Consider the following 17,276-nt stretch of genomic DNA (forward strand, 5'->3'; position numbering starts at 1 on the left):
GCCGTGGAGAGCTCGCACAAGTCCATCCCCTTGTTCAGACTCTGGCTTTCCGAGACCTGCTCAGTTTGACTTACTAAGGCTGACAAGAAATTGTTTCACACAGAGAAAAATGTCAGAGCAGTCCTTGGAGACTGCAGAAACATTTCAACTTAAAACCAGACATTTCTCTTCCTCCTAGCTTCCCAGTCTGGAGGCGTTGCAGGTTGCCCACAACCCTGGGTACCCTTGCCTAATTTCTGTGGAAAGCCTCCCTAGCTGAGGCAATAAGGAACTGCCTAGAACTCTGCCAGCAACAGAGTCCTGGCCAACTCCTGTCCTGTTGCGGCCTGGCTCCCCCTTCACCACCTCTCTGAGGGCCTGGCAGCCACAGAAAACAAGGTAGCTGAGGCTGTGTCCTCCTGAGCTGTGTCCATGGTCCCTTCTGCTGACTATGCCAGTAGCTATGAGCTGCCTCACCCAAAGCCAGGGCAGACCCACTCGACAGGCAGGCAGGCAGGCAAGAAGCAGCACACGGCATGCTAATATGTTCCAACTGAAACGGCTTTTTTAGGCCAATTCATCAGGTTGGCAGCGATTGAAACAATTAGCACTCTGGAAAGGGCCATAAACTAGTGAGACTATTAGAGAAGATGTAGTTACGGGCAGGAACCACCTGATTAGGGATGAAGAATTCTGAGTGGTTTAATTTTAATACTGTCAGAAAGGTTAATATTTAATTACAAATTATAATCTCCTTATCCAAGCTGTCTTAATATGTCTTCATAAACAGTGGAAGTAGAAGGAAAGTATCTGCTGACTTGCTGGTGTAGAAAGGAGAAAGGGCTTGATAAAAGATGGACGATGCAAGTCTTTTTTCAGTTGGAGCATCTAAACGAGAGGCAGATTTCAACTTGTGAAGGGTGTCCTGAAAGCTGACGATGGCATCCTTCAGTGCATGCTTCACCCAGGAGATGGAAGTGCCTACCACCCTCTCCCCTTGGAGATAGTGGGCTGGGTGATCCAGACTCTGGAGTCAGCCATTCCTTGGCGCAGGTTCTGCTGGCCCTAGGCATGTTGCTTTACCCCTCCAAGTTTCAGCTATTGCCTCAAATAAAGCTAATCATTCCTGTGTCTAAGATTACTGTGAGCATCAAGTGAAATACTGTGAATCACAGCGAGCTCAGGCTCTAACACCCATCAAGTACCTGATCCCTTGTCTCATATTTATCCATCACTCCATCCTTTCACAGCACTCCCATCTACTGTCTTATTTGATTTTACAAGGAAAATAGCTTAAATGCCAAATTAGAACCACTTTTCAGATGAGAATACTGAGACCCTGCAACGTTAAGGGCACCTGTTAGGCGAAGAAGTAAAATGAGAATCCAGTCTGTCAGCTATTCTCTCAAAACTGTTCTCTGCTGCAAGAGAAGACTAGATTATAAACCTGTCCTTCTTGTCCTTGTGTCACATAGGGAGACGAGGGGCGTGAGAATATAATCATCCATATATTTTTAAATCAGAGTTGGTACTTTTATAAAACTCCTACTTTGACCAGCCCTGTGGATCAACTCATTACAACATCTGTGTTTAGCATGGACATTATCTGGCCATGTAACAGGCATGTTTGAGACATGCCTTTATAATCTGAGGGTTCTGAACTGTAAGCTTGTCTAACCAGGATACCTGATGTTGCCAGGATCCAAGGACTGATGTGTGGGGAGTGTCATCTACAGGCCCCAGTGTAAAGGAGGGCTCACTCAGTGAACAAGCACTGGCCTGGGAGTCGGTGACTTGAATTCAAGCTCTGGCTTTCTTGTACCTTAGTTTCCTCATTTGAAAAGAGTCACTGATACCTCCAGACTTGGCTACCTCAGAAAGACTTGTGTGCACTTTTTTCTTGTTTCGGCAACACCACACAGCATATGGGATATTTGTTCTCTAACCAGGAATTGATCCCATGCCCCCCTGCAGTGGATATATGAAGTCTTAACCACTGGACTGCCAGAGAAATCCCTGTTTGCACATTTTTATAATTTCTTTATCAGACCTCCTATGAGTTTTTTTTTTTTTTTCTCTTATTAAACTCCACTGTTTTTCCCAAATTGAGCAGCTTCGTTAACTTCCATTATTAGAGTTAATAATCCTTGAGAAAAAAACCTTAACGGAGAAAAAAACCTTAACGGCATCCTGTGATTTCATCCTGAGATAGGGTGGTGGAGCTCTAAAGACCACAGTTATAGTATGATGAAGGGATCAAGAGCAGGGATCTGAGTTCAGCTCTAAACTACTCTGTGGAGTTGGCTGAGATCTCTGTTTACATCAGTTTCCTCATCTGTAAAATGGGTGCAATAATGGTACCTATCTCAGTGAATTATCATGAAGGTTAAGTGAGATAATGATGTAAAATGCTGTACACTATTCTTGGCACATTAGTAAGCAATCAGTACTTGTTGGATACTATTATTATTACTGGCTTCCTTGGTAGCTCAGACGGTAAAGCATCTGACTGCAATGCTGGCGACCCAGGTTCGATCCCTGGGTCTGAAAGATCCCCTGGAGAAGGAAATGGCAACCCACTCCAGTATTCTTGCCTGGAAAATCCCATGGACTTAGGAGCCTGGTAGGCTACAGTCCATGGGGTTGCAAAGAGTTCGACAGGACTGAGCAACTTCACTTTCACTTTCACTGTTGTTATTATTATTGTTGCCTCACTTCTAGATAACCCTAAGCTAAGATCATGTGAAACCAAAATTATTCCCGCTAAGAAAATCAAGCCCTGAGATTTGTTCAGAGTTATTTAGCAAATCAGTAGAAGAACTTAGTAACTTGACATAAGAGTAAGTAAGCACTGAAGTCTATACTCCCTCTTATCGTAGGACATTGACTGACACTGGTTCTGGGCACAAAACTCAGAACCCTTAAGATGAAGATGCCAAAAGCCCAGCTGATTGAGGGAGTGGGACATATGAAACAACAGAGTATAGAGGCTAAGAGCACAGACTTGGAGCCAGATTGTCGGTTTGAGACCCTGGGCAAATTACTTTAATCCGTGACAGTCTTCTCATCTATAAGGTGGGGATGGTAATAGTACTTATCTCTTAGACTTACTCATGTTCTAAGCCCTTTAGAACGTGGGTTCTAGCTTGCTTAGAACATTGCCAAACACATAGTAAGCACTCAGTGAGTCTCAGCTGTTATCAGATGCCCATCTCATGGCTTCCAGCCCATTGCTTCCAGCACTCCCAGCTTCCCCATGTCTCTCTTCCTACCCTCCCTGAAGCCTATGTCTCTCTTGGCCAAGCTGCCTGGGGCCCTGTGAAGATGCTTACTGGCTAATGCTTCATCCTTGATAGCAGTGATCACACCACATGGCCTTAAGAATTTCTCCGGGGTCTTTCCCACCTCTTGGGTTAGGGCCTGTCCTCAGGCCTCTGGTGAAACAGGGAGAGGACGTAGGGTGAAGAAACAGCACCTCTAAAAGGGAAGGCAGCCTGGTCAAGGCCACAGACAGTGGAGAACTGGGGTTGGAAGCCGAGTCCAGGGCTCTTTCTGCCGCCCTATACCTCAGATACAGAGTGACAGGACAGAGAAAACTAGAATACTTCACAGACTGAATTTCTGACCAGCAGCTGAACTGCAGTATGGCCTGCATTTCAGATATAGCCATTAATACCTCCCTCTCAGGTCTTGGCACCCGCTGTTCCTCAGCTTTTAAGAGAAGTGTAGTCAGTGGGTGCCAGTAGGAGAGGAACCTGAGGAGTCTCTGGGGAACCCTTATCTGGGTGGAGAGACAGGGTACCTCTGAATCCCCTTATAACACCCTAAGTCCCTGAGTTCTTCATAAAAAGGAGAAGGCATTCTGCTTGTGTTAACTCGCAAATCCCACTCTAGACAGTATTCTATCCCTGGGCCTAATTATGGTAGGGCCTCACCCAGGAGGCCACCTCCCTTGGAAAGCACCCCTAGGCCCAACCGTGGAGAGAGAAGGGCTGCAAGCAGTGTTGTGGAGAGCACTTGAATGACGTGAAAACATGTAAATAAATCAGATTTATTAGTTTAAAAGAAAAGTAAACTAGGGTGTAGAGAAAAGGGAACCCTCCTTCATTGTTGGTGGGAATGTAAATTGGTGCAGCCGCTCTAGAAAACAGTATGGTGATTCTTTTTTTAAAAAAAAGCTAGAGTTATATAATCCAGCAGTCCTACTCTTGGGCATATATCTGAAGATGATGAAAATTCTAATTCAAAAAGATACATGTACCCCAGTGTTCATAGCAGCAGTATTTACAATAGCCAGGACATGGTAGCAACCTAAATGTCCATCAATGGAGGAATGGATGGGGAGGGAGGTTGGAATATTATTAAGCCATCAAAAAGAATGAAATACTGCCATTTGCAGCAACATGGATAGACCTAGAAATTATCAAACTATATAAAGTAAGTCAGAGAAAGACAAAAATCATGTGATATCATTTATCTGTGCAGCCTAAAAAGTGATACAAATGACCTTATTTACACAATAGAAATAGACTCAGGGCAGAAAACAAACTTGTAGTTACCAAAGGGGAAATGGGGAGCAGATAAATTAACAGTTAATTAACAGATATACACTGCTGCTGTTGCTGCTAAGTCGCTTCAGTCGTGTCCAACTCTGTGCGACCCCATAGATGGCAGCCCATCAGGCTTCCCCGTCCCTGGGATTCTCCAGGCAAGAACACTGGAGTGGGTTGCCATTTCCTTCTCAAATGCATGAAAGTGAAAAGTCAAAGTGAAGCCACTCAGTCGTGTCCGACTCTTCGTGACCCCATGGACAGTAACCCACCAGGCTCCTCCGTCCATGGGATTTTCCAGGCAAGAGTACTGGAGTGGGGTGCCATTGCCTTCTCCACAGATACACACTACTATGTATAAAAAAGATAAACAATAAGGACCTACTGTATAGCACAGGGAACTATATTCAATGTCTTGTAATAACCTGTAATGGAAAAGAATCTGAAAAAGAATATGTATGTGTCTTTGTGTGTGGGTATAACTGAGTCACTTTGCTGTACCCTTGAAACTAACAGCTTTGCAAATCAACTATACTCTTTGAAAAATAGAAGAAAACTAAAGCAAAGGGACTTGTGCCTATGTAGACTTGCAGAGTGGAGGACACCGTGGAGCTGTCTGGGTGTTTGTCGCTCCCCTCCATCTCATCATGGTCCACGCTGGTGGTGGCTGACTTTGTCTATGTCAGCCTGTCCCACTCCGGTGCTCCTAGAGGACAGAGACATACATAGCTCTAGTGCTCAGCACACACAGGACGCCTTCAGGAAATGTGTGGTAAGTGGATGATGCGGTGATCAGGCCTAGTAGAAGCCTGAAAAAAAAAGACTTTCCAGGCCAGTTTAAGGGCAGGGACGTGACTTGGATTTATTAAGGTAGGGAGTGAGGGAATCATTTAGGGGATGAGTGGACAAAAAAGGAGACAAGGAGCCAGAAAACACTGTGTCATGAGAATGGGATAGAAGATCTTGGCTTGGTGTGGCTTGAAAGCCCAGAAGATATTTGAGATGCTCTCCTCCTCAGCCCTTCCCTCTGCCTTCCTATCTTCAAATGGACTCGTGCTTGTTTCCACACAGGGTTTCATCAGGCTAGACATGTCTGAGTTCCAGGAGCGGCATGAGGTGAGTGAGAGTCCTTGGGGAAGTCTGGTTTGGAAAGCCTGTCAACATGACTCTGCCTGGGTATTTTGATGTGACTTGTCATTCAAGCCTGAGATAATTACAGCAGCCTTGGAATTTGTCCTTTGGGGACATATGTACACAGTGGGGTCCATCTGTTTTGCATAGGATTTGCTCTGAAGAATAAACATAGAAGAGATCCAACTGCTCTCCTATCACAGCAAGATTCCTTCCACCCCAAGAGATAACCTCACCTTGTTGAAACAGGCAGTCTTAACAGTATACAAAGCCAGCTTACCGTGCATGCCCCGTATTGGAAACTGAAAGGATGGAAAGGCCTGCCTAACTTAATTCTCTCCTTCCGCCAGGTAGCCAAGTTCATCGGGTCCCCACCAGGCTACATTGGCCATGAGGAGGGTGGCCAGCTGACCAAGAAGCTGAAGCAGTGCCCCAACGCCGTGGTGCTGTTTGATGAGGTAGACAAAGCCCACCCAGATGTGCTCACCATCATGCTGCAGCTGTTTGATGAGGTGAGTCATGGGGCTGGGTTTGGCTGGGGGACACCTGTAGGTATGAGGGGGCTATGAGCAGCAGGACCTGTGGATCCGGAGTCAGTCGTTCATCAAGTTCCTGCTTCTCAGTTAGCAGATGTGGCTTCACCCCTTCTCTGGACCAGGGCCCAGACTGGGCACTCTAGGAAAAACAAGCAGGGCCCAAAAGTTGAAATGTTGTGGCTGCCCAGGTCCCTTTTAAAGAGAGAATGGGGCAGAAGTGCCAGGAGAGAGTGAGACCTGAATTTTTAGTTCCAGCTCAGCTCCATCTCTAGGAACCTCATGTGAAAAACAGGGAGGCTGGATCCAGTAAGCTCCAAGAATCTCACTCAGACGGCTCCTGCTCCTTCCTTCCATCATCTTCACCAGTTCTTTAAAATGTTAGTAATGTTACTGCTGTCTGTGACCATTGCAGTGATGATGGAATGGTGGTGCCCTGGCTTATGGAGTGTTCTTCTTCTGAACAGCTCCCGGCTCATCACAAACGAGAACAGTCTCCCTCTGAACTGACCGAGTGAGCTCTAGATGAGAACAGCTTCCTTTTATTCAGCAGTCTATGCAGTAGGCTTGTGCTAAAGATGTTACAGACTTTATTGCTAATCATCACAATAGCCAGGCAAGGTAGTAACCTTTTATAACAGATGTAGAAACAAGTTCAAGAGGTTGTAAATGACTTGCACAAGGCCACAGAGCACAAGGCCAGAGGAGCCATAAATGGTCTCAAGACACATCTGGTCCCAGAGCCCAGGTCTCCCCGCTGTACCTCTCCTTATCTTGAGCAGGGGAGGGAGGGCTTACTGTCAGGGGAGGGGCTGACATCCACCTGTTCCAGGTGAGGCCTTCCTTCTGCTCCCATGCAGAGGCTGTGTTAGCCAGCACATGGGCAGACCGAGTCCAGCCCGCCTTTCCACTCAGCCCCATCCAGCCCTGGGAAAATGGAAAGGGGTTTGCTTCTCAAAATCTCACAGGTTCGCTGATGAGATACAGGAATGGATACCCCTGGACCAAATAGCACACCAGGTACCAAGCCAGCCAGAGCCAGATCCAAGTGTCCCCACAGCTGCCCACTCACTGGCTTCCCCTCCGAGCCCAGCATCCTTGGCTGCCCCAGTTTTATTGCCCTCCTCCTAGGCTCTTATCTGCTCCCTATCCTGAGAACTCCTACTGAGGAATGAAGGCCAGTCCTTCAAGGGTCACATATTCTGTTTCCAACACCTGTGCTCTGATACTCCCCCAACTCCATTCTAGACTGTTAATAGGATTCAGGTACACAGCTTATGGACGAGACCCAAACCTGCCCTATCAGGTAGAAAAGGGATGCGATCAAGTTGGCATTTTTGTACTTTATGTGCAAGGCACTGTTTTATGAACTCCTTTAATCTTCCCGATAACCATATGAAGATAGTCATTATTACTACCTCAGTGTGGCAAATGTAGAAACTGAGATACAGTGAGATAACTGATTCATCCATGGTCACACAGCTGGGAAGAGAAAATCAAGGGTTTGAACCCAGGCACTCCAGTTCCTAGAACCCACAGCTTAAATAATAACTCCCAGGTACCTAGTCTTTCCAGGCATTCTCAGAGCCCCCAGCACCAGGGGAAACACCCCGTCAACTAACTTAATTCAGTATGTTAGGGTTGGCAGTAGACACCTTGTGTGTAGGCACAGAGAGGCGTGAGGCAGCCTGCCTCATCCAGAGGACTGCAGCCTTTCAGTAATTGCCCGACTGCGAGGGAAGGTGAGAACAGAATGGTGGAGGTAGATGGGTGAGATAGACAGGGGCAGATTAGAATCTCAGGCAAAGGAGCGTGGATTTATTTGCTGGAGAGTAAGAAGCTTTCAAAGACTTGAGGCAAGGGAAAAGCATGATTGAATTTTCCTTTTATAAAGCTCCTGTAGGCAGCAGTGAGTAAATGGACTAGAAGGAAGAAGAGGGACCAGCGAGGAGACTGTTGAAGAGTCCTAGTGAGGGCTGGGGAGACGTGCTCTACAGCAGGGCCATTGGATGGAGAGAACTCCCAAGTGAGGAGACAGGGAGGTGACAAGGGTGACCAGTGGAAGTGTCTCTGGCCTGACCCATGGGTTCTGCCCCTATCAGAGGCAGGGAACACAGAGATGTGAGCAACAGATTGAGGAAGGTGAGGAGCTAAGGTTCAGAAGTGTTGAAAATGAAATACCTGGGATACAGCCAGATGGAGATGTCCAGGAAGTTGCTTGTCTGGAGTGCAAGAGAGGTCTGTGCTGGAATAGACTCAGGAGTGCTTCAGCACAGAAAGAGTCACAAGCCACAGGAATGGACGAGCGCTCTCACCTGGTGAGAGTCTGGTAAGCAGAGACGAGGCTTGCGACCTCTCTGCAAAGACCCAGAGGGAATTGCCAGAGAGTAGGAGGCAAATTAGAAAGAGTGTGGTTTAGTGCAGGCAGGCAGAGGGGAAACAGGCAGAACAGACACAGCCCCTGCCTCAGTGCTCGGGAGTGAGGGGGAGACAGGCAGCAAAAAGCAGTTCAGCCACTGTGGTGAGTGCTGCCCTAGGATCAGTAGGACTAAGGGGCATAGAGACTCGCGCCCCCCACCCCAGATCCACCCATCCCAGATCCCCCAAGCTTAGGCCCAGAAAAGTGGGAGCCCTAGCAAAGCTGTCACCAAGCAGAGCTAATGCAGCTCACTTCCCAGTTGACCCCAGACCTACAGCACAGGGCACAAGTCCCAGGAAGCCCACTCTCTGTGCCTCCCTTCGAGGACAGAAATGGGGGGCCACTGGGGAAGCAGCCCCTGTGACCCTGCAGTGAGCATTCACACCTCACCCGCATGCGTGCACTCCAGTTGGGAGGCGGGTCAGCCACAGCTCCCTCTTTGGGACACATTTTATTGCCAAGGACTCTGAGGAGGAGGCACAAACACTGAAAGTCACCCTTGGGCCAGTCATGCACTGCACCTGCTCCCCTGGCCCGCCAGGGACCCATCCCCAGGCCCCGTTATGAGCAGAGCTTTGATCTCTCAGAACGGAATGGCCGCGGGTTATTGCTCTGGCCAGTATAGCCGTGTGTGCACTCAGTCCTCAGGGACGAGCACTGTGAACACAGCGGGGTCATCCACGCACACGCAGACCTGGTCCCCAGAACTAGAACTGCCCTCAGTGGATCTGTCGTGTTGTAACTCGTAGGCAGGGGGTGAAGTGGGGAGCTAATGGCCAAGCTCAGGGACATCTGCTTGTACCCGTCCTTCTCCTCTTCCCACTCAAGGCTGGGACGGGGGAATGACCACGACTGGATCTCAAGGTCCCCTTTGAATAGACGCCCTTGGAGCTAACACTTCCTGAGAGGCCTGTGCCACGGGCCAGCGTAAAGTGAGGCAGAAAAGCACTTGGTACCATGCCCAGTACACAGTAGGTGCTCAGTTAATGCACATGCCTTTCTTTTTTTACCTCTGAGAGCTAGGGCTAGTCTGCCTTTGCATCTGCTTTAGAAGCAAGGGCTGACCTTGAGTGAGGCCCTCGCAGCCAGGGAAAGGAACATACTTAGGAAGGAATGGTTGCCTGAGGCTGGGGTAGGGCCCCGAATCACTGGCCTGGGGCAGGGCCCCTCAGGCTGTCAGTGACCTCTCCCCGGAGCCATGCTCTCAGAATTGGCAGGAGCTATGCTTTGTCTGCAGCCCCAGTGAATTCCTAAGAAGGTCTACCTCTCCCCACACCTGACCCAGTAGCTTAGCTTCTCTCCAGTCAGGATCAAAGGATGCAAACTGAATTTAGAAGAACTCTGAGAAGTTTTTATTTAGGAAAGAAAATTTCACAAAGCCTCCTTTATCCCACATTGTTGGTATGGCCCCAGGAGCCTGGTGTACAGTGACAGGGGTGCTGGGGTGAGCCTGTTCAGTAGAGTCTCAGCTGGACTGTGTTCCAGCTCTGAGACCTTGTACAAACTAAGCTCTTGGAGCCTTAGTTTCTTTGTAGGGGTGGTGAGGATTCAAACAGTCTGCAAGCAAGTGCTGAGGGCTGCTCTATGCCAGGCACTGTTCTAAGACCCAGTGAGAACAAGACCCAGCCCCTGCCCTCACAGAGGTACCGAGTAGGGCCCTGGGGGTGGCTGTGGGTGCCCATCACAGCAGACTCCACCAGTTCCTCTCAGCAGGGCATTGATTATTGCTTTTATATGTCATTGTTGTTCTTTAGTTGCTAAGTCGTGTCCAACACTTTGGCAACCCTGTGGACTGTGGCCCACCAGGCTCCTCTGTCCATGGGATTTCCCAGGCAAGAATACTCGAGTGGGTTGCCATTTTCTTTCCAAGGAATCTTCCCAACCCAGATCAAACTCACATCTCCTGTGTTGGCAGGCGGATTCTTTACCACTGAGCCACTAGGAAAGCCCCTGTGCTTCTTTACAAATGACTGCAAAGTGCTGTTGTACCATGAGAGCCTTGAGGTTTGCTGAGTGGGCGGAGTTCCTCGCTCTTAAGCTGAACGGCCCTGGACAACTACACTTTTCTAGTTCTTCTGTCTCTTCCCTTTATTGTTGCCCCTTTTCTCTTTCCTTGGTGCATTTGCGTCTAGTAAAGATGCTTTCTTCTGTGTCACTTCTAGAAAAAAACGAAAGATTCCAAGGCAACTTCCCATGTTGATTAAAGGAAGAACATTATTTTTTATCTTAGGCCAGAGGATGGCTCTGAAGATGCAGAGATGATACCTGTTTCAGTTCATTTATCTGGTCTGCACAGTGGCCCTGTAGAATACGCTGTGACCTCCTATAGCAGCCTGGCCTTCCCTTTATCATAATGCCTAACCCACTGAATTCTAACTGCTTGTTTCCTGGCCTCACTCCTCTAGACTGGAGCTGTCAGGCTCAGTGAGTCCCCAGTGCCCCAACACAGAGCTCCACCCACAGCAGGCCTCCAGGAGAGTGTGTTGGATGGCTGCTTATACAGTCAGACTGGCTTCTGGGTGCCCTGAGAGATGCCAGGCAGCAGATGCAGTCTCAGCTGGTGGCTCTCCCAGCAGGTGAGCACTGAAACCAAGGTGTGAGAACAGTGCTCAGACACCCCAGAGGAGGGAGCGCTAACTGCCAGGGGGAGAGGGTTCTGGAGAGACCTCCTGGAAGCGGTGCCCGGCCTTACCGCTCCCTGACCACGCAGTTGCTATTCCTTCCCAGGGCCGGCTGACAGATGGAAAAGGCAAGACCATCGACTGCAAGGACGCCATCTTCATCATGACCTCAAACGTGGCCAGTGACGAGATAGCACAGCATGCACTGCAGCTGAGGCAGGAAGCTTTGGAGATGAGCCGTAACCGGATTGCCGAGAACCTTGGTATGGCATGTGGCCCACGTTTTCTTGGCAAACAGTCAAGTGACACGGCTGCCACGCTGCTCCAGGGGAAGGATGGAATCGGGGTCCCAGGGTCAGATGAAGGTCCTGGCTGGCATCTCTCCCTCACTGGCCCTGACTAGATACCAAGCACCCAACTAGATAGTGGAGGGAGGCCAACAAACAGTGCCCCTACTTCCTCAAGAAAGCCCCAGGCCTCTCGGGTAACAGGAGGGCTCCAGACAGAGGCAGGGACAGAGCCACCCCAAGGTGTGGGGCCAGGAGGAGGGCCAGGGTCTCAGGGGACTAAAGAGATGTGCACTTAACAGGGAGGGACACTTTGGTGCAGCAAGGGGCTGGCAGGTCAGAAACCTGGAGGTGGGCACGGGTAGGCCCTGGAAAGTGCTGGAAAGGGGAGTGTGTCAGGGTGGACACTGCTTCTATCAGCCTTCTGTCTAGGATTGAACTCTCCAGCCCCCTTCTTACAACTCAGGACTCAAGTCTCAGTCCTGACTCTTCTCCTCTCCCCTCCGCTCCTTCATGTAATTCCTACTGCACATGAGCACTGGAAGGGTCTGGGAAGTATGCAGTCCAGTCCTCTGATTGTGCAGGTGATGAGAAGGCCGAAGCCCAGAGGACACAAGATGTTGACCAGGATCATACAGACTGTCAGGGGCAAGAGCAGGCTCTTGTCATGGAGCCAAGGTTCAGCACAGCTCCCAAAGGTCCCAGGTGTAGGGAGCAGGCAGTTTATGTTTCTGTCTCCACAGGGGACGTCCAGATCAGTGACAAGATCACCATCTCAAAGAACTTCAAGGAAAACGTGATTCGCCCCATCCTAAAAGTAAGAGTTCCTTGTCCTTCCCGCTGGAGCCTCGAGTTGGAGGGGATCACCTTAGCCATCGTGAGGATGTGGAAGCCCTCCCATCCATATCTTCCCCAGTAGGGTCCACTAATTCCGTTACCCACTCTGGGTCACTAAGCTCACATCCCTAACCTGGCCCTGCAGGCTCACTTCCGGAGAGATGAGTTTCTGGGACGAATCAATGAGATCGTCTACTTCCTCCCCTTCTGCCACTCGGAGCTCATCCAGCTCGTCAACAAGGAGTTGAATTTCTGGGCCAAAAGAGTAAGAGCAGGGACTGCCCATGGGTGGGGGCGGAACATCTAGAAAGCCCTGGGCCACATGCAGACATGCTGCTGTCTGACCTGTCCCAGGCTAAGCAAAGGCACAACATCACTCTGCTCTGGGACCGTGAGGTGGCAGACGTGTTGGTCGAAGGCTACAATGTGCACTATGGCGCCCGCTCCATCAAGCATGAGGTGAGTCCTGAGAGGACCTCCACACCTCCCTCTCTGTTGCCCCTAGACCCATTCGCCCAGGCAGGCTGGGGTTGTCCTTACCCAGAGCAGATGCCCCTTCAGAACCAAAAACAATATAATCAAGTAAAACCCCTGTCCAAGAGGGGAAATGAGTTTGAACTCCTACCAGCGTCAGGGAACTGGGGCTAGGAACCTCAGAAACTGACTACTGACTTGTTAGTACTGTCCTGCAAGCTCGTGTTGTTAGCCCTTTGCAGATGAAAAAACTGAAGCTTTGAGTAAGTTCTTGCCCAGGCAGCAAGTAACAGAGCTGGGCCTCCAGGCTTTGGCAGTGACGACAGCTTCCCCTACCGCCTGCAGGTGGAGCGCCGAGTGGTGAACCAGCTGGCAGCTGCCTATGAGCAGGACCTGCTGCCGGGGGGCTGCACCCTGCGCATCACTGTGGAGGACTCAGACAAGCAGCTGCTCAGGAGTCCTGAACTGTCCTCATCCCAGGCCGAGAGGCGTCCCCCCAAGCTGCGGCTGGAGATCATCGATAAGGACAGCAAGACCCACAAATTGGACATCCAGGCACCACTCCACCCTGAGAAGGTGTGCCACACCCTCTAGCGTCTACATGCCCTCAACACCTAATAAAGCCCCCTTGGCTGTGGCATGGTGACCGACCTACCTTCCCCTCCTGCTTCTCACCCCTCTGCATCTAGCCTAAGGCCTGTTACCTCCTCACAGCCCCTGGAAGATGCCTTCTCAGCCCCACCCTAGCCCCTTCGTTGTGGGGCCCACATGTGCTCCTAGGTCTCTGGGAGGGGAGCTGCTCCTCTGCTTTATGGCAGGGAGAAGAGGGAGTTCCCTCATCCCTGTCCCTCAGCGTGATCCTCATGTCCCAGAGCCTCTGGAACTTTATCATGTTTTCTGGAAGCTCAGAAGTATGGCAGCTGAGAACAGATCTGGCTGGAAGAAGACAGGGACCAGGCTGTGACCTGCTACCCTCTGCTGGCTCTCATGCTACTGAGTCCCCAGAATGTCTCCACAGGGAGCAGAGAAGTCAGAGGCCCAGACACAGAGCTTCTGCATTTAAGCCATTGCTTCCTCTTTCCCATGCCCTAGAATTCCAAGGGGAAGGGACTCTCGGAACCCTTCCCCCTTCCACTGCTGTGTCGTAGCTACTATTCCTCCCTGCCCCACGTTCAGGGGTCAGACCAGACCACGTCTCTCCAGCCTTGGAACTAGGCCAGCATTGGGCATCTTTAGGAAGAAGGTTGGGTACTACCCTACCCTACACGGGGCCTGGACAGAAGCACCAAATGACCAAGCAAGCTTAACTCTGCGGGTTCTCTTGCAGGAGACCAACAACATAGACAGTGGAGAACTGTAGGGGGAGGGATCCTTGGGTCGGGCTGTACCCAGATGGCCATGGAGTCTGCCTCAGCCCCGTTTATACCGTGGTCCTAGCTAAGTGAACATGGGATAGACAGCTCCCTCATGCAGTCTGCATGCTAGTCACTAAGCAGAGGACTGCACACCATCCCCCAAGGCTTTTCCATACACCAGGCGTGTTCGGCCTCAGCTTAATTAGCAGGGCACAGCAAGGCTTGGTACGTACATCCTTGGGAACCATCTGCAGTAGCCACCATTGAGGACCATGCCATCAGCCTCCCCTGAAGGGCCACTTTGGAAACCCTCCTTTGGTGTCAGAAAGTCTCTTCCAGGAAGCAGAAAATGGGGACAGGAATCACAGTCCCCCGAGTGATGGAGGAATATCATGACACGGCGGGTGGGGGGCAGCCGGAAGCTGGAACATGGCCTCCAGCAGATGCTGCAACAGGCACCATCCAGCCCCTCAAGGAGCTGTCTGCCGCTTTGTACCTCAGTGACTGCCACTCTTTGTTTATTTATTAGTAGCAGTTTTTGTTGTTGTTGTTTTACTTCTTGTTCTGAAATAATTTTAGACTTACAGGAAATTACCACACAATAGTAGAATTCCATGCACCCTTCATCAACCATTTGTTAAAAATTATTAAATTATAATTATTAAAACCAGGAAATTAACATGATATGGTACTACTAGCTAATCTCTAGGCACTCAGATTTTGCCGTTTTTCCCACTGATGTCCTTTTCCTGGTCCAGAATCCAGTCGAGGATCCCGTGTTACATCTTGTTGCGTTTCCTTTATCTCCTTCAACCTGTGACAGTTCCTCCATCCTTTGCGTTTTATGATCTTGACACTTTTGAAACCTCCAGGTCAGTTAAATTTGTAGAGTGTCCCTTAATCTGAGTTTGTCTGCTGTTTTCACATGCTAGATTGAGGGTCTCCATTTTGGGCAAGACTAGCCCTCAAGTGATGCTGTGCCCATCCTTATAACTCAGAGCAGGTGATACATGCTGAGGTTGTGTATACCAGTTCTCCACTGTAAGATTACTAATTTTCCCTTTGAAATGAATAAGAATCTCACAGAAAGATAGAAACTGTACAGATGTCTTATTTATCCATAGAATTTTGCCCGTTGATTTTAGCATCCATCATGTAAATGTAAACGCGTTAGTCACTCAGTCATGTCCGACTCTTTGTGACCCCATGGACTGTAGCCTGCCAGGCTCCTATGTCCTTGGGATTCTCCAAGCAAGAATACTGGAGTGGGTTGCCATTTCCTTCTCCAGGGGATCTTCCCAACCGGCTCTTGCTTTTAACAAATATTAATATTATATTTGCCTAATAATGACATTGTTTTCTTATTCCATCTATATGTATTAATTGGTATTCTTCTGTAAGGAACAGCTGTCTCTTTTCTCCCATTTATTTATTCAATAATTTACCTATAAGTAAAAACTAATGAATACTTGTTTTAGTCTATGGGTTGTAGCCTACTAATAGTACTAATAGAATTTATTTCATTGCTCATATGGCCTAGATTTGGCCATTGGGAGCTCTTGAGTTGGCTCCTATGTTGTTTCAATGTTGCCCCATCGTTTTTTTAGTATTACCTTATTTTCTGGCACCACAAGGTGTTCCAAGGTTACTTACACTTTTCTTGTCCCAGCCCTGACTTCAGCCATTTCTCTAAGCAACTCCTGATGCCTCTTATTTGAGAATGGTACTTAGAAACCAGGGTGGTATATTCATTGCTCCTGGAGTATCATTGCTTCTAGGCCTTTTCAGCACACAAAGCTAGGAAATAAATATATGTGTATATGTTAACACATGTGTCACACACAGCTGAATTTATTACTAATCTGTCCATCTGTATATTATTAAAAACCATGAGTCCATATTGATGCCTACAAGTCTAACCCCATACCACAGGGCTTGCCATTATTATTAGCACTTTACGATTCATTCTCTGCTTCTTCCTCTCCTGCTATTTCTGTTTCTTCTCTCATTCTGTTTTCTGTTCAGACTCCCATAGAGGCTCTAATTAAGTCAGTCAGTGACCATCCTGTGTAGAGCACTCCTGTTGGATAAAGTTCTTATGCCCAGCTGTCCGTCTCTTGGTTCAGTCAGCTGTGGCCAGGACCAGCAGACATACAACTGAAAACCAGATAGCTTTTATACAGGAAAACCCAATGACTACCTTTCTGAGAAGAGAATAAGGGACAGAGTAGACCTCCGATTCTAAGAAGCTTGAGTATCACTTCTAGAGACTCAGCTGGGCCTTGTAGGTGATGTTGGACGCCTGCCTTATACTTTCACAGCATCCTCGACAGGACTTAGCTCAGTTGCATTACTTGTTCTGTGTTTGCCTTTGTCATTAGAGTGTAAGATCCACGAGGGCAGATACCCAGTTCTACTGACTGTCCTGTTCATAGAAGCTGGCACAGAGCCTTCACATGATGGCTGCTCCAGGTGTTTGGATGGATGGGTAGGCCCTGCAGCAAGCACGGATCTTCACAGTGAGGCCCAGGACACAACAGTATCCTATGTTCATGGAGCGAACATTTGTCATGTGCTTGTGGCCAGGCAGCAGAACTTGAGAGGATAGGGCAAAGTAAGACCCCAGACACCTTACTGAGTATCTAGAAATACATGAGGCTGGACTTGGAAGTAAAATACCTTCATTGTTCAAAAGGAAAAATTCAAAGGTGCTTAGTGATTGTTTTAGGAATTTAGAAAAAAAAACATTTAAACCATAGGAAAAAAGATAAAACCTGAAGTTAAGTAGAAATGCAAAAAAAAAAAAATAATATAAGTAGAAAATGATGATTCTTTTTGAAAACACCAATAAAATAGATTTTCTCAGTCTGATAAAGGGGAAAAGTGGAGGGGGACAACATCAGACATAATCATATATATGGAAGAGTTTTAAATAATTTTAAGGTAAGTCTTGTGGCCACAATTTTGAAAACAGAGCAGATAGATCATTTCCTAGCAAATACTAACCCAAGATATAGTTTGAATAAGCCAATTAATTACCAACAGAAGAAATTGGAAAAGTGATTGCAATTTTACCCTTTTAAAAGATTC

At 48.5% G+C, this 17,276-nt stretch overlaps 1 protein-coding gene across 1 annotated transcript in view; it reads left to right on the forward strand.

Annotated features, from left to right (window-relative positions):
• Window positions 1-17,009, forward strand: part of CLPB (ClpB family mitochondrial disaggregase) — a 147,821-nt gene extending 130,812 nt beyond the window's left edge. The window contains exons 10-16 of the mRNA XM_005893508.3: window positions 5,601-5,645; window positions 6,011-6,172; window positions 11,340-11,496; window positions 12,264-12,337; window positions 12,503-12,622; window positions 12,712-12,816; window positions 13,177-17,009. Of these exons, the coding sequence (XP_005893570.2) occupies window positions 5,601-5,645; window positions 6,011-6,172; window positions 11,340-11,496; window positions 12,264-12,337; window positions 12,503-12,622; window positions 12,712-12,816; window positions 13,177-13,425 (912 nt within the window). The 3' untranslated portion in view covers window positions 13,426-17,009. The remainder of the gene's footprint in view (window positions 1-5,600; window positions 5,646-6,010; window positions 6,173-11,339; window positions 11,497-12,263; window positions 12,338-12,502; window positions 12,623-12,711; window positions 12,817-13,176) is intronic.
• The last annotated feature ends 267 nt before the right edge of the window (window positions 17,010-17,276 follow it).

This window comes from Bos mutus, chromosome 15, assembly GCF_027580195.1.
Source record: "Bos mutus isolate GX-2022 chromosome 15, NWIPB_WYAK_1.1, whole genome shotgun sequence".
NCBI lineage: Eukaryota > Metazoa > Chordata > Mammalia > Artiodactyla > Bovidae > Bos > Bos mutus.